General features: G+C 43.9%; 1 protein-coding gene across 2 annotated transcripts; it reads right to left on the bottom strand.

The window, feature by feature from the left end:
- Positions 1-13,621: 13,621 nt before the first annotated feature.
- pax10 (paired box 10) lies at positions 13,622-25,719 on the bottom strand. 2 transcript variants are annotated; one of them, XM_055942152.1, is made up of 8 exons: positions 25,459-25,719; positions 16,571-16,714; positions 15,867-16,034; positions 15,624-15,706; positions 15,251-15,407; positions 15,063-15,133; positions 14,702-14,843; positions 13,622-14,526 (listed from the first exon to the last, which is right to left on the bottom strand). In XM_055942152.1, the coding sequence occupies exons 2-8, from the start codon at positions 16,656-16,658 to the stop codon at positions 14,459-14,461; spliced, it is 777 nt and encodes a 258-aa protein (XP_055798127.1). In that variant the 5' UTR covers positions 16,659-16,714; positions 25,459-25,719; the 3' UTR covers positions 13,622-14,458. The 2 variants fall into 2 exon arrangements, with proteins under 2 accessions (XP_055798127.1, XP_055798120.1); XM_055942145.1 differs by lacking the exon at positions 25,459-25,719 and adding an exon at positions 18,191-18,534.
- Positions 25,720-26,589: the final 870 nt, after the last annotated feature.

Below are 26,589 nucleotides of genomic sequence, written 5' to 3'. Positions count from 1 at the left end.
AGTACTTTGTTGAATTACCTTTGGCAGCGATTACAGCTTCAAGTCTTCTTGGGCATGAAGCTACAAGCTTGGCACACCTCTATTTGGGGAGTTTCTCCCATTCTTCTCTGCAGATCCTCTCAACCTCTGTACGGTTGGATAGGGAGTGTTGCTGCGCAGCTATTTTCATTTCTCTCCAGAGATGTTCGATTGGATTCAAATCTTGGCTCTGGGCCACTCAAGGACATTCAGAGACTTGTCCAGAAGCCACTCCTACGTTGTCTTGGCTGTGTGCTTAGTGTCGTTGTCCTGTTGGAAGGTGAACCTTCGCCCCAGTCTGAGGTCCTGAGCGCTCTGGAGCAGTTTTTCATCAAGGATCTCTCTGTACTTTGCTCCGTTCATCTTTACCTCGATCCTGACTAGTCTCCCAGTCCCTGCCTCTGAAAAACATCCCCACAGCATGATGCTGCGACCACCATGCTTCACCGTAGGGATCGTGCCAGGTTTTTCCTCCAGACTTGGTGCTTGGCATTCAGGCCAAAGAGTTCAATCTTGGTTTCATCAGACCAGAGAATCTTGTTTCTCAAGGTCTGAGAGTCTTTAGGTGCCTTTTGGCAAACTTCAAGCGGGCTGTCATGTACCTTTTACTGAGGAGTAGATTCCGTCTGGTCACTCTCAATAATGTTTTGGTACCCTTCAACAGATCTGTGCCGCGACACAATCCTTTCTCGGAGCTCTAGGGACATTTCCTTCAACCTCATGGCTTGGCTTTTGCGCTGACGTGACCTGTCAACTGTGGGATCTTATATAGACAGGTGTGTGCCTTTCCAAATCATGTCCAATCAATTGAATTTACCACAGGTGGACTCCAAGTTGTAGAAACATCTCAAGGATGATCAATGGAAACAGGATGCACCTGAGCTCAATTCCGAGTCTCATAGCAAAGGGTCAGAATTTTTTTTTTTTTTTTTTAACAAATTTGCAAAATGTTCCAAATCAATTTTCACTTTGTCATTATGGGGTATGTGTGTAGATTGCTTAGGATTTTTTTTAAATGTAATTTATTTTAGAATAAGGCTTTAATGTAAAACATTTTGGAAAAAGTCAAGGGGTCTGAATACTTTCCGAAGGCACCGTATTTCAACAAATGTCGCAGGGGAGTCTAATGTGTTGTCCTTTTTTCAGAAAATAATGTTCGATGGGAGACATTTTTCCAGGAGTGGACTACATGGGGACCCAGTTTGTGTTGTCAGGGCTGTCTATCCCTCTCTAGATCGACAATATGCTGGATAAAGACATGGAGGACTCCAAAGAGGAATTCAATACAACTTTATAATCCATTGGTCTCCTCTTCCCAACACCAGCAAATACACAGAAGTTGACAGCAGTGCAAAGCCCCTGGATGGAGAGCAATTGTTGGAGGGGGGGGGGGGGGGGTTAGGTGCCTTGCTCAAGGGCACAATGGCAGCAGATGGTACATGGGATCAATGACCAGCAGCCTTCCAGCTGCCAGTTCAGTTCCATTCCCATATTTGTGTTGACTGGCCCGGAGCATAAACCATCAACCTTCCAACTGCTGGTCTGCCTTTCCTGCCTCTGTTTCTCAAGCCTTGGTTCTGGGGACCCAAAGGGGGCATATTCTTTTTTTTGTCCTAACACTACACAGCTGATTCAAATCATCTAAGGCAAAAAATAGTCCCCAGGACCAGGATCAGGCAACACTGCTCTAGGGCAAGGCTACTACAGGAGTAATGACTGAGTGTGCTGCCATGACTACAATGGTTCAAGCATGGGACAACGCTGTGCCATTGTGCCCATAAGCAAGGCTCTTAACCTCCCACAATTGCTATCCACCCAGGGGTGCTGCGCCGCAGGTTGTTGTGAAAACAGAAGACACATTTTCTTTTTAAGCATTGAACAATAAAGTATCTGTTCTCTCCATGTTCTTGTCACAAGATGATCCTTTGCACATCTCTACACCTACCCCGCTGTTGCCTCTATTTCACCACTGTACAGGTATTCATTGTATTGTACTACACCGCCATTACTGTATGTATGGCTACTATTTAATTGTGCCATGTAAACTATCCTGTATCTTCATAACAAATAAACTGAGTTTATTACTATGCCTACTTTGAAAATGATTGTGAATGACTTGTTTATTGTGAAAGATTGTAATATTGTGAGAGACTAATCTATCACATTATAGCATGTTTACTTTGCCAACAAATGAGAGCTGAAATGAGAGCTAAAAGTATCACCTTGAACCTGAGATGGATTAAATGGAATACTAACTGAAATCTGGACACTGACAGGCCTATAACATCTCACATGTAGCCTAGTATGAAATGAACTTCTGCAGAATTAAGTATTTCTTGCAGTACAAAGATACAGCAAATGTTATTTTGGTCTCTGGGAAAAGTGTGGTAAGATTTATTTCTCAAGCAAATATGGATGGGTGTCTTATTCAGAGATTGATCCTTTTACACAACAGCTGTCAGTATTCAACCACGTAAAATATGCATCAATGACAAAGTGCATTCTTTCACTGTTTTTAATCTGAAAATGTTTGCAAGGGAATAATATTAAGGCTACCCTATTAAGAGCTATCGCTTTCTCTCCCTGGTCCCGTCAAGAGAAGCAACATTGAAAGAGAACTTTACAGATTTAGGCTAGATGATGCATTCATTCTATCATTTAAGACATGTATTCTTGTGAGTACTGATTTATTTATTATGTATTAGCCTATCAATTATCTGTCTTCTATGGCAACAAAGAGAAGCTGCAGGCCTAGGCCTATTTGACTGGACAATTTGACTAATATAGCTTATCTGAAATTCTAATCAGATGAATATGCACATTTGACGTAAGTGTATTTTAGCCCTACACCCCTGTGAAAAAAGTTGTCCCACTCTCTCTGCAGGTCATGCAAGGGGGCTACAGTGTCTGGTTGTAATGGTATGCGTGAAGGGCTGTAGGAAGTCAGGCGCAGGAGAGCAGATAGTTGGTAGCAAAACGGAGCCTTTTATTTGGCGACCCAAAAGCACACGGCACAAACTAACACGAAATACAAATAAGGGTTTAACATAACCCAGCGTAACCAGCCTAACGTGCGCATTCATGAACAGATAAACAAGCACTCACAAACAAACATGGGGGAAGAGGGTTAAATAATGAACAAGTAATTGGGGAATTGAAACCAGGTGTGTAAGACAAGGACAAAACAAATGGAAAATTAAAAGTGGATCGGATATGGCCGGTGACTTCGACTGCCGAACGCCGGCTGAACAAGGAGAGGGGGACCGACTTCGGCGGAAGTCATGACACTGGTGCACACCTCCCCTTATGCCAGTTGCTTCTCACCACTATCCAGGCCAAGTAGCCCAAGTCCTCTGAAGTGTCTGGCTAGTTAGCCCTGCCTCCGACTTTTCCATACACTGACTAGGCTACAGCTTTTGAGTCTTTATAAGTAGACTTTGTTTATGTTTGTAACATAACACTTATGTTGAGTTGTTGAGTTCTCTGGGGCAGCTAGCTAGCCAGATGTAGAGTGGGGCTGCTTGTTCTAAATTCGTTATATTGTTTATGTTCACAGGCAGTGTGCACCTAATGATAAATTTGGTTGAGCATACTGCCCTCTGTAAAACCTTGCGGTCAGTGGTGGTGGAGTTGCCGTACCAGGCTGTGATGCAGCCCAACAGTATGCTTTCGATGGTGCTCCTGTAGAACACTGAGGGCCCTCGGGGACAGACCAAATTTCTTCAGCCTAATGAGGTTGTGTCACTGTCATGGCGCCTTCACCACGGATCTGTGTGATTTGACCATTTCAGCCCTTCAGAGATGTGTACGCTGAGGAATGTTACGTTTTTGACCGTCTTCACGGCGGTTCTGTTGATGAAGATGGGGGTGTGCCGAGCCTGGTTCCTCCTGAAGTCCACAATCATCTCCTTTATTTTGCTGATGTTGAGAGTGAGGCTGTTTACCTGGCACCACGCCGTCAGAGTGCATTCCTCCTCTCTGTAGGCCATCTCATCGTTGTTGGTAATCAGGCCTACTACTGTCATGTCTATAGCGAACTTGGCCACGCAGTTGTGGGTATACAGGGATTACAGGAGGGGACTGAGGATGCACCCTTGTGAGGCCACTGTGTTGTGGAGGTAATATTGCCTACCTTCATCAACTGGGGACCACACACCAGGAAGTCCAGGACCCAGTTGCATAGGGAGCTGGTGATACTCAGGCTACAGTGTAGGCCTACCGGTTTTCACTACCACCGAACCTTCAGAGATAGTCGATCTTTCTACCTTTTTGACAGCCTCCGCATAGGAGACTCTCTCCTGCCTTGATTTTGGCAACCTCTCACCCTTATAGGGCACTCCAAGGATTGCACTTTGCGCTCTCCACAACAGTTACAATATTTTGCTCCATGGCTATTCTCTTCTACTAAAAATGCAAAATCTCCTTCATAGTAATCTTTCCCACATTTCAGCTTCTCTTGTCTGCAGACACTTCTTACATGTCCAAATATTTTACAGCAAGAACATTGTAAAGTCGGTTTACAAAAGCTCTGACAGAATAGTACACATATCCCAGCTGCAAGACTCCACATAACAAAAAAACACTAGAACAGACCAACACTTCTCCTTCCTGCTATTAACCATATGATTCATCCTACGTGCATCAACCACTCCTGGAATTTTCATTAATAGAGTACTGTCAACATTATCTGAGACTCCAGACATTTCCCCATTGACAGGTGCCCTGCGCCGTAATATCCATCAGCTCAATTGATATCCAACACACATTTTTTCTGATCCGCAGAAACCAGAACAAGCCTACTTCCCGTGATCTTCACTCATTCTACTTTACCCAATGCTTTCTCCATAATTTTGGATGTTTTGAACGGGTTCCACAAGTCGGCATGTCACAGTTTATTGTGAACCCCTTTTAACTCCATCCAACACAGCATTTAATGTTCTCAGGCACACAACCCCAAAACAGAAGACCAGGACAGATAAGTTTTATTTTCAATTCATAGGTTAACATGGATTGTACCCCACCTCCCACAGCAGATTGTACGATTTCCCGGACTGTGTCGACACAATACACTCTCCCCCTTCCTCCCTCAGGTAAATATCGGGCATGTAAAAGTGATAAACTGCATTATTCTGATATGGCACTGCAACAATATGGTGAAAGGCACTACAAATCTCACTCCACTGTACACTGAATTATTCTGATGTGGCACCGCAACAAGATAGTTATTCTAAGGGAAGGCACTGCAAACAATATGGTGAATGGCACTACAATCTCACTCTGGTGCTGCACACAATATGGGACCCTCCCCTGGCCCTGCTCTACTCTACCAACCCCTCTACAGGACAAAATATGGAGGGGGAATGACAGACAAGACAACATATACAGGGTGGAGATAGGTTCTGGATTTCTCGGCCGCGATGAGAACTATATCCCCGCAACACTAAAATAGTAAACGTCTCTGTCTAGCGATATCCAGATCTGCACAGCTCCCTGTCCTGGAATGCGCCCAGGCTGACACTGCTTGGCAATGTCTCCGATGGCCACGCCTCAGGTGCTGAACGAGAGGGAGACAGACGGCAGAGAAACCTGCCCACGATAGTGGTTTTCAGTGGTGTGGCGAAACAGCCCAGAGAGAGAAAGTAGTGTAAGAGGAACACAGGAAGAAACACCTCCCTTACTTAGCGGAGCTAAATCTCCTAGATTTACGTTGTACCAATGCCTCTCTCGGTCCTCTGCTCTCGGATCACCAATCAGCTCCAGTTTCAGTTCGTGGTCAGCACAGCCTCCCACTTCCTCACTCGAATTAGCTGGTAAGACTTCTTGTCCCACAGACACTGGTCCAGTGCAAACACCCATTTTTTACCTCCTTTTTCTCCACAATTTCGTGATATCCAATTGCGATCCAATTACGATCTTATCTCATCGCTGCAACTCTCCAACGGGCACGGGAGAGGCAAAGGTCGAGTCACACGCCTCTTAACACCCGCCTGCTTAACCCGGAAGCTAGCTGCACAAATGTGCCGGAGGAAACACTGTTGAACTGGCGACCAAATTCAGCCTGCAGGTGCCCGGCCCGCCACAAGGAGTCGCTAGAGCGCGATGAGCCAAGTAACCCGGACAACGCTGGGCCAATTGTGCGCTGCCCTATGGGACTCCCGGTCACGGCCAGTTGTGACACAGCCGGAGATTGAACCCAAATCTGTAGTGATGCAGTGCCTTAGACTGCTGCGCCACTCGGGAGGCGCACGACATGGACACTTGCATTGGGGCTCGACCCCCATGGAGAGACATTCTCCGCTCAACTCTCAGCACCGAACAACACAAAACACAGCGCTTTAATAGGAAATGACAGCCAATCCCCAGCTACCTGTCTGATTAGCTAACTCGCTGATGGCGCGTATGATCAATCAATCAATCAAATGTATTTATAAAGCCCTTTTTACATCAGCCGATGTCACAAAGTGCCATACAGAAACCCAGCCTAAAACCCCAAACTGCAAGCAATGAAGCACGGTGGCTAGGAAAAACTCCCTAGAAAGGCAGGAACCTAGGAAGAAACCTGGAGAGGAATCAGGCTCTGAGGGGTGGCCAGTCCTCTTCTGGATGTGCTGGGGTTGAGATTATAGCAGTACGTGGCCAAGATGTTCAAACGCTCATAGATGACCAGCAGGGTCAAATAATAATAATCACAGTGGATGTAGAGGGTGCAACAGGTCAGCACCTCAGTAGTAAATGTCAGTTGGCTTTTCATAGCCGATCAATGAGAGTTAGAGACAGCAGGTGCGGTAGAGAGAGAAAGTCTAAAACAGCAGGTCCGGGACAAGGTAGCACGTCCAGTGAACAGGTCAGGGTTCCATAGACGCAGGCAGAACAGTTAAAACTGGAGCATCAGCACGACCAAGTGGACTGGGGACAGCAAGTCATCAGGCCAGGTAGTCCTGAGGCATGGTCCCAGGGCTCAGGTCCTCCGGGAGGGAGAGGGAGAGAGACAGAATTAGAGGGAGCATACTTAAATTCACACAGGACACCGGATAAGACAGGAGAAATACTCCAGACATAAGACTGACTCTAGCCCCCCGACACATAAACTATTGCAGCATAAATACTGGAGGCTGAAACAGGAAGAGTCAGGAGACACTGTGGCCCCGTCTGACGATACCCCCGGACAGGGCCAACCAGGCAGGATATAACCCCACCCACTTTGCCATAGCACAGCCCCCACACCACTAGAGGGATATCTTCAAATCACCAACTTACTACCCTGAGACAAGGCCGAGTATAGCCCACGAAGATCTCCCCCACGGCACGTACCCGGACAGGAAGATCACGTCAGTGACTCAACCCACTCAAGTGACACACCCCTCCTAGGGACGGCATGGAAGAGCACCAGTAAGCCAGTGACTCAGCCCCCGTAATAGGGTTAGAGGCAGAGAATCCCGGTGGAGAGAGGGGAACCGGCAGGCAGAGACAGCAAGGGTAGTTCGTTGCGCCAGTGCCTTTCCGTTCACCTTCACACTCCTGGGCCAGACGACACTCAGTCATAGGACCAACTGAAGAGATGAGTCTTCAATAAAGACTTAAAGGTCGAGACAGAATCTGCGTCTCTCACATAGATAGGCAGACCATTCCATAAAAATTGAGCTGTATAGGAGCTGATGATAACACCAGCCCCGCCACCCACTTATCTACCAATCCATCTCGTGACAGGCATATAATTTTTTTTTCACCAAAAAATTACTCCTACAAGATACAATGGGGTATTATCAGAACTACACATTATTTCCCACAGCAATTTTGCTACTTTTCCATTCTTCTAGACCAACGTCCATTCATTCTTATTTCCACCGCCGTGAGGTTCAAGCGCCATTACCGCTTCTACCAAATGTAACATCTGCGCATGACCGCATTCTTCTTCTTCTTCTTTAAAGTTTTATGGCAGACTACACCTATTGGTGTATTGCCGTCACCTACTGTACGGGGTCTCATTTGACATTACTGCGGTTCGCAAACTAAATATATAAGTGCATTCCGCCACCTACTGTTTTGGCTGTATATCATCCCAAATAATGAACAAAATAAAACTTAACTAAATGAACTAAACAAAACTCAATGTACTTCTTTATTCAGACTCAACTGCCAACACCAATCACTACCGGCTCTGGGGTCTGAGAAGGAAGAGCATCTTCGGACAGTATTCTTTGCAATGTTTTGGCAGTGAAGTCCTGGAAACCCAAAAACCTTTCAGCCGCAGATGCTATTATGTCCAGTTTCTTTGACTTTTTGTTAGTTTGTGCAGTACAATTAATCACATGTGCAATAAACACCATAAAATCCACCTTCTTCACAATCAGCATTTGAATTTCCCTCAACTGATGAACAACACCCTGAATCTCCACAGTCTGCGGATCATCCATCGCCATTTCTTCAGCTCCCTTTGCTCCTTCAACTATTTCACGTGCCTCCGTGTAGGAGACCTGCTGTATAGTCCTGACCCTTGCCACTTCATACTCTTTTACCATAACCGGGCACTCCGGGGAATTGGTAATGTGGCTGCCATCACAATTACGAAATCGTACACCCTCAAATTCTTCAATAACGCTTCTTCGGCACAGACTTGATACATGCTCTGACCTTTTACAATTCTGGCAAAACAACGGCTTGGACATAAAAGATGCCTGCTCTCTTAAAGTGGAAGCTCTTTTCATGTCACTTCGATACAGCTACACCAGCGGTTCCCAAACTAGGGGTCGCGACACTATGTACTATGTAGCCTGATATAAAAATGGGGTTGCAGGAAAATTTCCAAAATTATTGTGATGTGTTTAAGCTTAAAAACCTAAATGAAAATTATTCAAATCTAAAAGATAAAATTCAACCAGAGAGAGCCCTTAGATCATGGGAAAAGGCAGCACTTGACCGTTGCACTTCAGTCATTCCCACGGTTAATGGCTAGGCCCGCTACATTATGAAACCACACACTATTGCAGGACCTTTGATATTACCGGCTGCAATTGATGCGGTGAAAACAATGTGTGGGGAGGCAGAGGCACAGAAACTCACATCAATACCTTTATCAGATAACACTGTTAAACAAATAATGTATGCTATTACTAGCAATCAAGAGGATACTCTGATTGAAGGACTCAAACTCCCCAGTTTATGCCCGAGATACCCATGCATTGACTTTTGTTTACTGTACATGTCGAGGGATGTTATTCATGGGGACATAGTGTTCTGTCTCACGATTCCCGAGTATGAAACGGCACAGTTGATGTGTGCTGCGTGGCAATATTGACGAAAACCAGATTCTATGGGATGGAATGGTGGACTTTTGCATAGATGGGACTTCATCTATTAGGGAACAGGGGCAGGCCTCTCTGCACTCTAGTTATGAATATGTCTCCTTCTGCAATATGGACGCATTGTATAATATATAGCTGGTGGCAAAAGAGCTGAGCACAGAACTCTGAGATATACTGCAGCAGGCAACTTCGATTGTTAGCTACATTAAACCACGTCAACTGCGCGCACGCCTGTTTGAAAAACTATTTCGCAATGAGGCTTGGTGGTTATCGAGGGTGAGTGTTGGAAATACTGTTCGCATTGAGAGAGTTACTGTTGTCTTTCACAATGGATGCAAAAAAAACTGGTTGACTTTCTGAGTAATGAAAAGAAAATGTTTCCTTGCCTATGTAAAAGGCATACAGTATTTGCAAGCATGCAGCGGAAATACAAAAACCAAGCGACCGATTCAGAGGAAATAATTCTTATTGGAGAGTCTTTCAAAAGCTAACCCTTCCCTCGGCTGTGCATGTTTCTAACAGAAAACAGCATTTTAAGTGTCCCACACGAGTGATCATTGCTCACCTCCAACGATTGGAAGAGCACTTTGGGACCTACTTCCCAATCCATTTGACTGTGATCCTGGCTCAGTTGACATGCGGGTAAGTGAAGTCGAACAACCGATTGAGCTGTCATGTGACCGAATGCATTCACGGGTCACTACGAAGGAGTTTTTGCTCCTGTCTCAAAGGGAATACCCTGCCGTTTCCCTCTGAGCAATAATGCCGCATACAAAAGAACTGGGAACTTGAACATCTCCGACTTCCGACTTCAGTGTGTTCAAGACAACTTCGATCTCGGGAAAAAACGATCTACCACTAGGAAAAATCATTTGAACGGTCATTCCAACTCGGGAACTCGGGCCTCTTTCTAGAGCTCCGACTTTCCGACCTGAGGATCACTGGCGTCATGAATTGACCTCAACATTTTCAGAGCTCCCAGTTGTCTTGATATCACCATCAGTGCTCTGGGCTCCTGAGAATTTTCATATATCAAAATGGGGTCATGGGCCAAAAGAGTTTGGGAACCCCTAAGCTACACACTTTTTTCACAGCACTTCAATAGAGCTAAGGCCAAAAGTGATTTTCGTTGCAGGTTAGGAGAACATTTTCGCTAACCCTAACCCTACTCCTTTTCCTAACCTTAATCTAATTTTCCAAACCTGCTATGTTAATTATCCTAATCTGATGCATAAATTCTCCTAATCTGCTAGGAAAAGGTCACTTCTGGTCATAGCTGTATCTAAGTGGCGTGGAAAGAGTGTTTCTCAGCTCTTTACATTGCATTCAAAGATCAATCAACATTTTCAAACTATTTATTAATTGAATCTAGTTCAATCTTAGGTTATAAAATATCAAAAAGTAATTTAAAAAATCTACAAACAGCACAGATTTGCATTATGTATCATACTATTTATTAGTAACCTGTACAGGCTGTACATATACTCATCAGTAAATACATGACTTGTATCTAACAACAATGGCATGGAATCATTGTGAGGTCAGATGAATATTTAACCAATTCTAAAGGTTACCACAAAAAGCAATATCTTGCGCCTCCCGAGTGGCACAGCGGTCTAACGCACAAAAAGACCCATCAACACCCAAACACACACGCACAACTTGTTGCAGAATCCTCAGCACGGCCCCCCCCAAACCATGCCCAGCGTCAGCTTAAAATCAGACACTGGTACAAGGATTGGGAGAGACTGTACTGAGAGAGTGAGAGGGAGAGAGAAAGAAAGAAAAGAAGCACGAAAAAGAGAGGAAAGGCGAGAGAATGGTTGAACACAGACAATGTACAGAGAGAGAGAGAGGAGGAAAGGAGAGAGTGAAGGGGAGAGGAAAGTTGAAGGGACATATGAGAGAGAGAGAGAGAGAGAGAGACAGAGAGAGAGAGACACAGAGAGAGAGAGAGGAAAGGAGAGAGTGAAGGGGAGAGGAAAGTTGAAGGGACATATGAGAGAGAGAGAGAGAGAGAGAGAGAGGAAAGGAGAGAGTGAAGGGGAGAGGAAAGTTGAAGGGACATATGAGAGAGAGAGAGAGAGAGAGAGAGAGAGAGAGAGAGAGAGAGAGAGAGAGGAAAGGAGAGAGTGAAGGGGAAAGGAAAGTTGAAGGGACATATATGAGAGAGAGAGAGAGAGAGAGAGAGAGAGAGAGAGAGAGAGGAAAGGAGAGAGTGAAGGGGAGAGGAAAGTTGAAGGGACATATATGAGAGAGAGAGAGAGAGAGAGAGAGAGAGAAAGTGTACTGCATGACAGACATGTTTGAAGGAATAATGAAAACTCTGCTGATAAGACCATGCTCCATCTGAAATTATAGAAACACATCTGACCACCTGCAGGTTATATGAGTTACAAACAAAAGTACATAAACAGAGTACATTCAAAAAAATACTGAACAGAACATCAAAATAAATGCCACTGCATTGATACGGTAATACAGTATAATTAACAAAAACATTATGGAGGTTTCTCTCCTGCCAGCCCATCTCTTTTTCACTAACTCTCTCTCTCCCTCTCTTTCTGTTGTTTTCTAAAGTCTCTGCATGGACAGTTTCCTGACTTGCTTGTTGTAGCGCTCTTCTTACCGCTTACGCCTTCAAAGCCATTTCCTTGCCGTCATGTTGAACACATTAAGCAGTCCTCTCTCTCTCTTTCTCTCCTTTAATATAGCCTGGCGCTCATCTTCCTGCCTGCCCAATGCCCTGTCTCGTGCCCTTCTCCCTCTCTACGTCTCCCGCTCCCTCTATCTATCCCCCTGTCCTTCCCTCCCTATCTCCCCCCAAATCACTGTTCCTCTGAGGACCAATGGGGAGCCAGCCAGCAGGGTGAGGCACTTCCTCTGTGACAGGAAGCTGGGGGGGGGGGGGGTAATGAGAGAGTGAGAGCGAGAGAGATAATGAGTGAGAGAAGGAGGGGGTGAAAAGAGAGATAGATGTCAATGTTGAAAATTCACCCTAGAGACACAATTTGGTGGATTGTGTTCATTACCATCATACAGTATAAGGGTAGATGATGTATGCTTCTTTGGTTACTTTGACTGAACTCACTCTAAAACCTGATGGGCAGCAGTGCTCTTTTACACCAAGGAAACTCTTCCTGTCCTCTGGAAATGTCACAAGAGAGTGAATACAAACACATACTGTGACCCTTGTGGAGTCCATGAGTGCATGTTCAAAGTTGAAAGTGGTTTGAAGTGAGGTCAAGTTTAGCTGGAGAGAGAGAGAGAGAGGTGTTTGAGTGGGCAAGACCAAGAAGAAGGGAGTAGAAAGCGGGATGGGAAAAGATGAAGTGATAGAGGGAGGGCCATGTTCAAAGACAGACAGTACATAAGTGCTCTCTTTCAGAAGTTGAGTTGATGGGTTGGGTGGGTTAGGAGGTAGAGACAGTCCATAGGGGATGGTGGGGATAGTGGTGATGTGATTGTTTGAGCAGGGGTTAAGAGTGTCTTGCGTGCAACATCCTCTCGGAATCTCCACACCTCGTTAACTCTGCTCATAATTACACTCATTTAAACATTGCCACGGAAACCCACAAATCATTTTGTTGGCATATAGGACCCTGTATGGGCAGGCTGTGACTGAGTGTTTGTGTTGATTGTGATGATCAAGATTACAAGAACGGTATACGTGTGTGTGTGTGTGTGTGTGTGTGTGTGTGTGTGTGTGTGTGTGTGTGTGTGTGTGTGTGTGTGTGTGTGTGTGTGTGTGTGTGTGTGTGTGTGTGTGTGTGTGTGTGTGTGTGTGTGTGTGCGCATTTGCAAGTTTGTACGAGTGCGTTTCATGTCCCTGTGAGAATTAGTTTGTCAGTCAGTCAGGGCATTATTTACAGTGGGTGTGGTGATGTGAGTAACAAAAACAGGAAATCCACAGTCACATAGGCAGGAAATGCTCCTGCTCAGTGACAGAGTGAGAAATAAACAAAAGCTAAAGGTCATATAATACACAAGCGCCACCAGACGATTCTGAGGGGTGGTTCACTAACATAGATCAATATGTTACTGAAGATTTGATAAATAATCTCAAATTTAAATTAGCCAAAGTATTTTTGTGTTCAGAAAGAAAGCCACCTCAGGATTCCCCCCTTTCCAGCCACTATTTCCCTGTTTGTACAGTATATGTGGTGTAAATTCACTTATTTCAAAATATAAGCAATGCACATTCCAACTCTTACATTAATCAAGCTAGCCCTCTTATTAGTGATAAATTACTGTTAAATAAAAGGCATTGTTTAGTTTCACATTTAGAATTTTATTCTTGGTTCAAACAGTTTCACAAAAAGGGAATACACTAAAATGATTAGCAGTTTAAAGACACACACATACACAAAATGCAACTACACACATACAAACACTCACTCATGTCTGCACGTACACACACACACACACACACACACACACACACACACACACACACACACACACACACACACACACACACACACACACACACACACACACACACACACACACACACACACACGCGCACACACACGCACACACACACAGTGCTAAATGTACACCAGGAGAGACAAAAATATGGCATCACAGTAACATCCTTATTCACTAGTATTGGTTTTTGATTGTCTTAAACTCTCCTAGGTCATTGGTTACATTAATCCCTGCTCGACTGTCATTGGTTAAATGAAATCCATGCTTGACTATGATTGGTGATTTCATTTCAATGCTTGATTGTCTGTTTGATCTGAACAAACATCAAAAGGAGTGAGTGAGTGAATGAGTGAGTGAATCTGCTGGGATCCAGCTCCAGTTCGTCATTTGATTGCATTGTGCGCTGAGATCAAGCTTAATTGTAAATTAATAGTCCAGTACCAATACTTGATTGTCATTGGCTGCTTCAGGCCCATACTAGATTGTCATTGGTGGTTCCAAGGCCATCCATGATTGTTATTGGCTGTGGCAGGTCATTGATACTTTTTTTGGTCGTTTTTGTCATTATTAGAATGACTGATAGTAATCGCTTTGGATTGTAACGGATTGGGTGTTTGGGTATCTTAGTCTGTCACAGAGAATAGGTGGATCTTCAGATACTGGCAGGTTTGGTGGTGGTCTAGTGTCATGCCGTAACTTTGTTATTCTCACTGGAGTCTGGTCCAGTACTGACCTAAGTCCTGCTCACTACCCGACACACCAGGAGAGAGATATCCTGGGAGAGAGACAAAGACAGACAGAGAGAGAGACAAAGAGAGAGAGACAAAGACAGACAGAGAGAGAGACAGAGAGAGAGAGAAACAAAGACAAGAAGGATGAGTTAGCAAAGTGGTACCTAAACTAAATACTAGATCTTCACAGACACATGCACACATGCTGCAGAGACTCACCTGTGTTGGAGCTGGCAGAGTGAGAGGGAGGTAGGTGAGGAGAGGGGTAAGAGAGGGAGTCAAACTTCCGGGGCAGAGGGGGAGGAGAGGGGGAGGGAGGGAGCATGCAGGGGTAAGAGGAAGTGGACTGGGGGGGCAACGACTGGAGAGAGAGAGAGAGCAAAGAGAAGAGGAGAGAGGGACAGTAACAGGACATGCAGGAAGAGAAAAGAGAGAAGATTGTTAACCAGTGATAAGATTGATGAGACAGAACAAAGATTCAGTGAAAGTTTTGGTTCAAAATGAAGGACCAATAGTCATGTTAACAATGGACGCCATGGGGTTCATAGCACTATAAAAAATAAAAATGTGTTGAATTTACCTGCATATTTGAGAACACTGAGAGAGAGCCGTAGCTTGAGAGAGAGTTGTCACTGCGACTGTGCATCGAGGCTTCATCAAGAAACACAGAAATATGTTTTAAAATAATATTGTATACAGTAATACACACATACACACACACACACACTTGTACACCTACAAACATATTGAAAAAATATGGTTTCTTACATGAGCTGTTACCATGGTGAGAGTGATAGACACCAGTGTTGAAGGAGGTGCTGAGGGGGGCATGTGCCTGAGAACAGGAAGTCCCGCCCCCTGACCTCTTCTGATTGCGCAACTTCTCCTCCCTCCTCCATTTAGCTCGCCGATTGGAAAACCACACCTGTCAATCAATCAATCAATCAAACTGTAACCATTCAGGTGTGTTTGTGTTGGAATATAACAAATATGTGAAAACTGGTGCCCAGAGAACTGGTTTGAGAACAGCTCAGGTACTACTTTGGTAGCTGCCATACTCTAATCTGGCCACTAGGGGGAGTAAAGGATAAGAATAAAAAGAAGAGGTTTAAACAAACAGACAGAGTGAACGGTTGGTTACCTGAATGCGAGCCTCTGGAAGGTCGATTTTAGCTGCCAATCTCTCTCTGGCAAAGACATCTGGGTAATGTGTCCGTTCAAACTCTGTGAGGTGGAGAAACATGTGTCAAGAAGCCCACAATGGTTTACATTAACACACACACATACGCCCATGGCATTAAACTTAGCTTTTCCTTCATGTTTATTACTGAAATTTAATTGAATCTCTACAGGCCTCAACTGAAGCCTGGGGCTGGGGTTAGACCTTTCTCCAGCGCGTCAATCTGCTCCTGGGTGAAACTGGTGCGATTCCTCTGGAGCTTTCTCTTCAGCTGGAGGTGATGCTGGGCGTCCTCTACCTCATCCCTCTCTCTTTGCACTCCTTCTCCTCCTCCCACCATCCGCACGCTCACGTCATCCACCACACAGCCATCTAATGGAAAGGGGGAGAGAGATTGTTCTAGAACAGAAGGATAATTTAAGCTCTTTTCTTGGTGAAATGTGTGTGTGTGTTTGTGTGTCCACTGTTACTGTCTGCCTGAGTAACAAGCGTTTATGCATTCTTCGTATCTCCACATGTACGTATGCATTTCACTGTTTTGTGTTTGTGCACTCTGTCACTGAGGTGTGTGTGTGTGTGTGTGTGTGTGTGTGTGTGTGTGTGTGTGTGTGTGTGTGTGTGTGTGTGTGTGTGTGTGTGTGTGTGTGTGTGTGTGTGTGTGTGTGTGTGTGTGTGTGTGTGTGTGTGTGTGTGTGTTTTGTAGCTGTTGGCACACTGTTTCTGCTCAGTCATGTGGAAGATTCTCCAGCTCACCCTAAGCTGACTCCACGAGTCACACACACACACACACACACACACACACACACACACACACACACACACACACACACACACACACACACACACACACACACACACACACACATACACACACACACACACACACCACCTCTGTTTCCTATCTGTACCGTGCTGTGTTGGTTGATGGTACCAGTTGTTTGGCCCAGTCCAGCTGGAGGTGTTCTGTAGATTCAGCATGCTGAGTTTCTCACACATAACACTTCCCCTTCACCTCTGACCTCTTACTTCTCTCCTCCAATAAGAACACAGATCTGGAAGACAGAGGGAGGAGAAGATAAAGAGAGGGTGAGGAAGAGGAGAGAAAGGAAATAAGTGATAGGGTACATACATTTGGAGAGAAAGAGAGACAGATAGCCAGACAGACATACACACGCTTGTGCATTAGCCTCCCATGGCGACACACGGGGAGTTCATTACAAACACACTCAGTAATTAGGAGCTACATTCCCTCCACTCTGACACTGACTATACACACACGCATGAGAGGAGAGAGTAACACTGTCAGCTACCATTAACCACACAGGCAGAACACAACCCCATATACTAACTACACTAATGATACACAGTCACAATGTAACATTACACACATTATTATACACACTCTGACTATGATGCACACACAGACAGAAGGGGAGCGGAAATATGTATGCACAACACTAAAGCTATACTGGTGATACAGGGGAGCAGAATTACACACAACACTGGCTACACCTGTAATACACAGAGAAGGGGGGGGGATACACTCACAACACCACATTTCTCTAACCTTAAACCTAACTTCACCTTAATATGGTACACTGAAAGGAGGGACAAAAGTACATACTGACTACGTATGATAGTGATGCCGGTATACAGAGAATTGGAGCAGGAATACTCACAATACTGTACATTAATACTGTAACTATACTCTAATGACACATGATGATAGAGAAATAGAACAGCTAAACACTCAATGGACTTTGGAAAAATACACAACAATAGGCCCTAATACAGTAATGATGGAAGAGACTAACAACTCACAACACTGGACACACATTATCTTGTTTGTGTGGTCAAAATATGCTCGAACACTATACACTTCACTCTACATGTTACAGTTGATTCATTGATCCGTTAATCAATGATTATGATTGAGACTGGAATACATGGGGACGAGACAATTAGTATAAATAAATCCTGCCTTGTCCTTTTATTCTAAAGTTGTGAGCGTGCTGTGCATTGACGGACTCCCAGCTATGACTACAACCAGGTATTATAACCAGCATACCGGTTATAAGCATAAGACACCGGACAGGCAGATTTCATCAATTGTTATTAGCAGACCTTTAGCTTGACTACATACAAAGTAAAAGTGGGTAAAGGTTATACATTAACAGAAGAAGTGGAGAAACCCTGAAGCATCAGCGAGTGAGAGCTAGTTCTCTGACCATATATTCATGAATCTTGCTATAGCGGGGTGTATCTCTCTCTACCTGTTTGCCTCACAGTGCCTTTCCGTATCTCTACCTCGAGTCAAAGATCAAGTTGTCTTGGTTCTGTGCGGTTCCGTGTGGTTCCACCCTCTCTAGTCCAGTTGGTACTTTTGCTATACTTCTCACTGTCTGCCATAAATAGTTCCTATTTGTTTCGTTCAAATTTGTCTTGTTCTCTTATTTGGTCTCTGTCTGTGTGTCTCTCTCTCCCCCAACATTGATGTTGGTTGACAAGTTTAGTGAAAGGACACTCACCTCCTCAAGAGAGAGAATGCCAATGGTTTTCCAAACTTGATGTTTCTCTAGTCTTTCCACTGCTTCCAGGTTTTGCTCTTCCTCCTCTTCCTCTCTTTCGTTATACCCTCATCCCTCTCCTCTGACCTCGCTTTTGTTGACTGTGTGTGCAAAGAGAAAGAGAGAGCAGGGAAGCGAGCCAGAGTAGAGATGGAGAGAGTTAGACAGAGCGAAAGAGAGGAGGCGAGGGAGGGGGGAGTGGGCCAGGGAGAGAGAAACAAGTCTGCAGGCACTCTGGTCCTCGGAGCGATGGATAGAGAGGGAGAGGGAGAGAAAGGGAGAGAGAAGGAGGGGGAGGGAGGAAGAGAAGGATGACACACAGACTCAGTGTCAGTGTCAGGTCTGGACTTAATGCCAGGAAAAGGGGTGATGGAGAGAGAGAGAGTGAGAGTGAGAGAGAGAGAGAGAGAGAGAGAGAGAGAGAGAGAGAGAGAGAGAGAGAGAGAGAGAGAGAGAGAGAGAGAGAGAGAGAGAGAGAGAGAGAGAGAGAGAGAGAGAGAGAGAGAGAGAGAGAGAGAGAGACAGAGACAGAGACAGAGACAGAGACAGAGACAGAGACAGAGACAGAGACAGAGACAGAGACAGAGACAGAGACAGAGAGAGAGAGATGAGGGGAAGATGGAGGGAGGGCTGGTAAAGGTATGGAGAGAATGAAAGAAACGCAAAGGGAGGGTGAAGGATGAAGGGAGGATGACGATCACCTATATCAATTTCAAAACAAGGCCTAGTAACACTTTATTTGAAGGATGGCTTCTAAACATTATTCAGTAGTGTACCCATTTCATGTAAAAGCCATATTACTCATGATCTATAAGGTTACATGTCCTTGTACTGAATATTTTTTGGCAGGTACCGGTATTTACTTGTTAATAAATATATATATATATAACAAATGATATATAAACGGTCTATGAATAGCAACCTATTTAATAAGACATTCATAAAAAGGTAAAGCTTTAAAACTGAAATGTGTTTGGCCTTATAGTGTTCCAAAGGGTTTGGTCTGTAGAGACAAACTCTGACCTTTCGGATACAGAGGACAGGGAGAGAGAGAGACCACTGGCCCAGTTCTGGCTCTTTCGAGAGAAACTGCATACATTTCCATGTGCAGATATGAAACAAAGGGTTGCATTCTAGGAACACACAGTTATAGCCATAGTACAAACACTTTGAGGTATACACTTTCATACACAGCACTTGTTTTTTTACACACACACACACACACACACACACACACACACACACACACACAAAACTTGGTCAGTCGCTATCCTTACAGACTACGACGTGAGGCCCCTCCCCAAATACACACACCCTACACAGTACACGCTGCCAAATACGCGTGCTACGGCATGTTTGGCTTGGTTTCTCTCTGACTGCACTTTGTCACTCGTGACACCACATTTGCATATTTCATTGGATTAGCCCAGAGAAGTAGAGAGTCCTTGACACTACAAAAATGAGAAGAGAGAATGCATCTGCAGTTTGAGCAAACTAATGTTGAGTCTTGTGGGGTAATATATCTGTAATACAATAGAATATAGTGGCTATGTATTGAGGAGAACTCTATTATTCAAATCCCAGTTATCTATCTTTAGTCTTTTGGTGTCTGCTGATATTTTGGGCTCCCGAGTGGCGCAGCGGTCTAAAGGCACTGCATCTCAGTGCTAGAGGCGTCACTACAGACCCTGGTTCGATTCCAGGCTGTATCACAACCGTCCGTGATTGGGAGTCCCATAGGGCGGCATACAATTGGTCTAGCATCGTCCGGGTTAGGGTTTGGCCGTCATTTGTAAATAAGAATTTGTTCTGAACTGACTTGCCTAGTTAAATAAAGGTTAAATGAATACAATTAGAGAGCTCACTATGTTTTACAGTCATAATACAGCACCGTTTGCCTGATATTCTAAAAACTACACTTACAAACAGATAATTTTTGGGATGTAGACTGGATTGGATGATTTTCGTAACACACAAGGTTAATGTCAATTACATTTAAATTCAGGAAGTGCCTAAATTTACTTTCAATGAGGATGAGTTCTCACGTCTTGAATTAAAATGTTCTAATCACCTGAATTGATTGAATTGAAATACAACTGACTCCAACCTTAACAGAAGTGCACAACTACTTCAAGAACAACTACTTCTAGAACACAGAGAGAATGCAACGAGGAAGTTCATGTTAATATTATAAAGACTAGAAGTAAAACAAGAGGACTTAAGTATGACTATAAGATTAGACGAAGAAGAAAGGGGGACAGGGAGGGCATGAGAAAGAGAGAGCGAGAGACAGGGAGAGAGAATGGGAAGAGGGGGGAGGTGGAGGAGAAGGAGGGTGCCAACATGTTTTATTTCCGGTTGACAAAACTCTGCGCTCTCTCGCACCCTCCCTTCTTTCCTTCCCTCCCTCCCATCTTAACTTCCTCTCTCTCTGTCATTCTCTCTCTGTCGCTGGCTACAGAGAATAATCTGAGGTAAGAGATAGATGACATAAAAAGAAGGGATTTTGTTTTCCAGAAACAATGAAGCAAGAATATAAGATATCTCTCTAAATGTGTTTGAGATGTTTCTATGCATCCTGTCTTTGTAAGAGTGAGTTTATGGGCATACATGTACACTGTATGTTGTGTGTATGCCTGTATGCACAAGTGTGTGCAGGGCAGGCTCCAGGCATAAGCTGCATAAGCAGTCACTTAGGGCCCCAAGCCACTAGGGGGCCCCCAACCACCCTAAATATATATATATATACTCACACACTACCGTTCAAAAGTTTGGGGTCACTTAGAAATGCCCTTGTTTTTGAAAGAAACATAATTTTTTTGTCCATTAAAATAACATCAAATTGATAAGAAATACAGTGTAGACATTGTTAATGTTGTAAATGACTACTGTAGCTGGAAATGGCAGAATTGTTATGAGATATCTACATAGGCGTACAGAGGCCCATTATCAGCAACCATCACTCCTGTGTTCCAATGGCACGTCGTGTTAGCTAATTTAAGTTTATCATTTTAAAAGGCGAATTGATCATTAGAAAACCCTTTTGCAATTATGTTAGCACAACTGAAAACTGATGTTCTGATTAAAAAAGCAATAAAACTGGCCTTCTTTAGACGAGTTGAGTATCTGGAGAATCAGCATTTGTGGGTTCGATTACAGGCTCAAAATGTCAAGAAACAAATGACTTTCTTCTGAAACTCGTCAGTCTATTCTTGTTCTGAGAAATGAAGGCTATTCCATGCGAGAAATTGCCAAGAAACTGAAGATCTCGTACAACGCTGTGTACTAGTCCCTTCACAGAACAGCGCAAACTGGCTCTAACCAGAATAGAAAGAGGAGTGGGAGGCCCCCATTGCACAACGAGCAAGAGGACAAGTACATTAGAGTGTCTACGTAGTTTGAGAAACAGACGCCTCACAAGTCATCAACTGGCAGCTTCATTAAATAGTACACGCAAAACACCAGTCTTAAAGTCAACAGTGAAGAGGTGACTCCGGGATCCTGGCCGCCTCCAACATCGTTTTAGAGAATTTGGCAGTGCTCACAACCGGCCTCACAACTGCAAACGACGTGTAACCACGTCAGCCCAGGACCTCCACATCCGGCTTCTTCACCTGCGGGATCAATTGACTGATTTCCTTATATGAACTGTAACTCAGTAAAATCTTAGAAATTGTTGCATGTTATGTTTATATTTTTGTTCATTATATACACTACATGACCCAGAGTACGTGGACACCTGCTCGTTGAACATCTAATTTCAAAATCATGGGCATTAGTATGGAGTTGGTCCCTCCTTTGCTGCTATAACAGCCTCCATTCTTCTGGGAAGGCTTTCCACTAGATGTTGGAACATTGCTGCAAGGACTTGATTCCATTCGGCCACAAGAGCATTAGTGAGGTTGGGCACTGATGTTGGGCGAGTCGTTCCAATTCTTCCAAAAGGTGTTTGATGGAGTTGAGGTCAGGGCTCTGCAGGCCAGTCAAGTTCTTCCACATCGATCTCGACAAACCATTTCTGTATATACCTCGCTTTGTGCACGGGGAATTGCCATGCTGAAGAGGAAAGGGCCTTCCTCAAACTATTGCAACAAAGCTGGAAGCACAGAATCTGTCTACCACTTCGCAGCTGAGTTGTTGTTGCGCCTAGACGTTTCCACAATAACAGCACTTACAGTTAACTGGGACAGCTCTAGCAGGGCAGAAATTTGACGAACTGACTTGTTGGTAAGTTGCCATCCTAAGAGGGTGTCTTGTTGAAAGTCACTGAGCTCTTCTGTAAGGCCATTCTACAGCCAATGTTTGTCTATGGAGATTGCATGGCTGTGTGCTCGATTTTATACACCTGTCAGCAACAGGTGTGGCTGAAATAGCCAAATCCACTAATTTGAATGGGTGTCCACATACTTTTGTCTTGCCAGCTATCTAAACTTGGAGTAATCATGGCCGAATACCGACTGGTCACGCAGGGCACTTGCCCAGGGGCCCTGACCTCCAGGGGGCCACCGTTGATTTTGTTAATCACTTTTGCCCGTGAGGTGGGGGGGCCCAAAAGGCTAGAGCCGGCCCTGAGTGTGTGTACTGTATATGTGTATGCTTATGTGTGTTGCTTGAATATGCGTGCAGCTTTAGGGCACATTTTTTCAGTCTCTTGTTAGTTCATCCCTGTCACCCTCTCTCTCTCGCTCTCTCTCCCCCTCTCTCTTTTTCACTGCTGGGGGGAGGGGGATGGAGGTCACCATAGCAACCATGCCGGGACAAATTAATATCAAGTCCTTAAAACAAAACACACAAGCTTACGTGTGCGTGCGGTTGTGTGTCTGTGTGCGAGTGTCCTTTTCCCTTTCGTGACTCTATTAACTCTGTGAATTTCCATAAAAGGGGAGGGGCTACATTGATTATGAAATATTCATTTCTATATCCATCTCTCTCACTTTATGTCAAATATCCCCCACTCAATTCACTGTTCCCCTCCTCTTCCTTGCTTTTGTCTTTCCTCTCTCTCTCTTCCTCCTCTCTCCATCTCTTTGCTGTTGTGTGCCCCCAGGCACTGTGGCACGTCCTCCCTCCATCCCTCCCTCTCCCCTCCTCTCTCACTGCCCCTGTCACCTTCAATTGCTCCATGGAACTAGACACACTGCCTTAGGCGAGGGAAGAGAGGAGCGAGAGAGGAGAGCAAAAGAGAAAGAGAGGGAGAGAGAGACGGAACGGGAAAGACAGAAGAGAGAATGAAACCGAGCGGAGGGGAAAAAGAGGCAGACAGGGTATGTGTGAGATAGGGAGATAGCAAGAGAAAGTAGAAAGAAACAGAGAAAACGAGTTTGAATTAGAGGGAAAGAGAGAGAAAGAGACGACGAAAGAGGGAGAGAGAGAGAGAGGACATAATAAAAATGTGTGGTTAGAGGAGGGGATGAGAAATTCTTGACTGTGTCATTCAGCAACATCCTGTGTAAGACTATCCAATAACAGCAACACCTGCTGTCAACCATTGTCCTGACTGAGGAGTCCAACACTGAGAACTAATGGATTCCTGTTAACTAAGATAGCAAATTGGTTCCATTCCCAGAATGTTGTGAGAAGGTCTTTCTATTTCTATGAGAAAAAGAAAGAAAGGACAAATGAAGTAAATTACACAATTGCGTAAATAATCAAATGAAGTAGGCCTAAATAACACAATTAAGTAGGATCAATTCGGAATAAGTGCGACACTTTTTGCATTTCCGCTATAACCTCTTTCGGCATCTATCCAAAATATTAGCCCAACACAATACATTTCTGAAATCCTCAAGAAGTTTCCTAATCAGCAAAAAAACTATGTTGATATCATATTGACAGTTGGGATGACACACCCATTTGTGTACAGTGAGTTAAAAGCACATTTTCAGTTCGCATTTGGTAGACTGGGACAGCAGGCTAAAATAACTGGGACACCATTATTATAGTCCCAATTGTACCCCAATGACAATTCAATTCAATTGTGTGTGATTAGGAAACATTGGAGTATTTCAGAAATGTATCATGTATTGGGCTAATATGTTAGATAGATCTCTGAAGAGGTTACCGTTCGGGGTTACAGAGGTTACAGTAAATGCAAAAAGAGTCCCACTTTTACAGAATTCACTCAAATAACAGTACTAATCAAATCAAATCAAAATCAAATTGTATTAGTCACATGCGCCAAATACAACAGGTGTAGACATTACAGTGGAATGCTTACTCACGAGCCCCTAACCAACAATGCAGTTTAAACATTTTTTTTTATAAGAATGAGAAATGAAAGTAACAAGTGATTAAAGAGCAGCAGTAAAATAACAATAGCGAGACTATATACGGCGGTACCGGTACAGAGTCAATGTACAGTGGCACCGGTTAGTTGAGGTAATATGTACATGTAGTTAGAGTTATTAAAGTGACTAGACGTAGACAAAAACAACAGAGTAGCAGCGGTGTAAAAGGGGGGGCAATGCAAATAGTCTGGGTGGCCATTTGATTAAATGTTCAGGAGTCTTATGGCTTGGGGGTAGAAGCTGTTTAGAAGCCTCTTGGGCCTAGACTTGATGCTCCAGTACCGCTTGTTGTGCGGTAGCAGAGAGAACAGTCTATGACTAGGGTGGCTGGAGTCTTTGACAATTGTTAGGGCCTTCCTCTGACACCGCCTGGTATAGAGGTCCTGGCAGTGTCAGAAGAATAGTTTAATCTTCCGCGTAAGTCGTCGATTTTATTTTCCAAAGATTGCATGTTTGCTAGCAGAATGAAAGGAAGTGGGGATTGATTTGATTGTCTACAAATTCTAAGGTCACTTTTTCTCCGCCATCTCTTCATGCAAATGACGGGATCTGGGCCTAATCCTGGGAGAGCAGGATATCATTCATGTCGGGCTTTTTGGACTCATTAAAGGAAAAAAAGGATTCTGTCAGTCCGTGGTGAGTAATCGCAGTTCTGATGCCCAGAAGTCATTTTCGGTCATAAGAGACAGTATTAGCAACATTATGTACAAAATAAGTTACAAATAATGCAAAGAAACAAACAAAAAAAAACGGTTGGTTAGGAATAATTAAAACGTCAGCCTTGTTCTCCGGTGCCATCTTAACAGTACTAATAAAAGTACTACAAGAAAACATAGTACTACAAGTACCAGAGCCCTGCCTAACCTACAGGGTGGTGTGAGTCCCTAATGTAAACTGGGTCTACGGTCCAAACACTTAAAAGACACACCCTCGTCCACTTACCCTCGCCTTATGCCCTTGAGGGAATCCCCGTCGCCATCTTGGAGGGGGGTCCAAATGATTAGCCAAGCAAGGGAAGTTTACAACGTAAGCCCCTCAGCCCTAGTTTTTAGAAACTCCCCATAATTCAATTTGCGACGATTGCACATCCGCTAAGAAAAGTCAGTGAAAACTTAAAAACAACATCAATGGAGAAGTCAACATACAAGTGTAAGTAAAACGAATGCAAATAAGTGTGAAATTTTGTTACTACGTAAAGGTAAATATGTTTTTGTTTGGTTATCTTTGGAAATTGTAGAAATAAAACATTTTCCTTCTTCAGAAGTTCCAGCTAGGCAGGCTAATGTTAGTTAGCTAATTCATTTGCTAGCTATCATACAATAGGTGTATATTAATAATTATATATTTAAAATAGACATGCACTCATAATTGACTGTAGCCATATAAAACACCCACAAACTACCAGTGGCTGAAAACACAATCATCTCGGGATGAACAAGTGACGAATTTCCGGCCAAGGGTAGTCCATTTAAAAAGCATTCCTTCCTCCCTCGCCCCTTGTTCTGCAAGTGTATACTCGTCAGACGTGATGAAACATCATCAGAAGTGTCCACTTAATTTGATGGCTGAGGGGATAAGGTGTCGTTTAGTGTTTGGACAGTAGCCTGGATCTCTTTCATCCATTGGAAAAGCCTATAAAACTGTCCCACTGTATTTTGATGCACCAGTACGCACATTTACATCACAATTTGGCACAGTGCATTATTCCATAGCCTTAAAATCAAAATAGAAAAAAAGCTATTCACCTTTAATAACAAAATGAAGTAGGCCTGAATAACACAATTAAGTAAATAACAACAATTCCAATGACAATATGGAGAAATTGGCTACATAAAATGAATGAATCAATTAATGAATAGCCAATTCTAATCATATCAAACTCCGTTCATATGACCAAACATTGAAAATAAATTTTGCAAAACCTAAACAAAATACTTCCTTCTCATACAATAAATTAGGAACGAAATAATGATTTTATCGAGGCATTAAAAGTAAAACTGATGTAACTGCCCTAAAAATTATACTGAGTGGCAATAGGCTAAGGTGGTTCTGGCGGGAGGTATGTGGTAGGAA

This window comes from Salvelinus fontinalis, chromosome 2 (assembly GCF_029448725.1).
Source record: "Salvelinus fontinalis isolate EN_2023a chromosome 2, ASM2944872v1, whole genome shotgun sequence".
Taxonomy (NCBI): Eukaryota; Metazoa; Chordata; class Actinopteri; order Salmoniformes; family Salmonidae; genus Salvelinus; species Salvelinus fontinalis.
The sequence above is the reverse complement of the archived record's forward strand: the minus strand, read 5'-3'. Positions and strand labels throughout refer to the sequence as shown.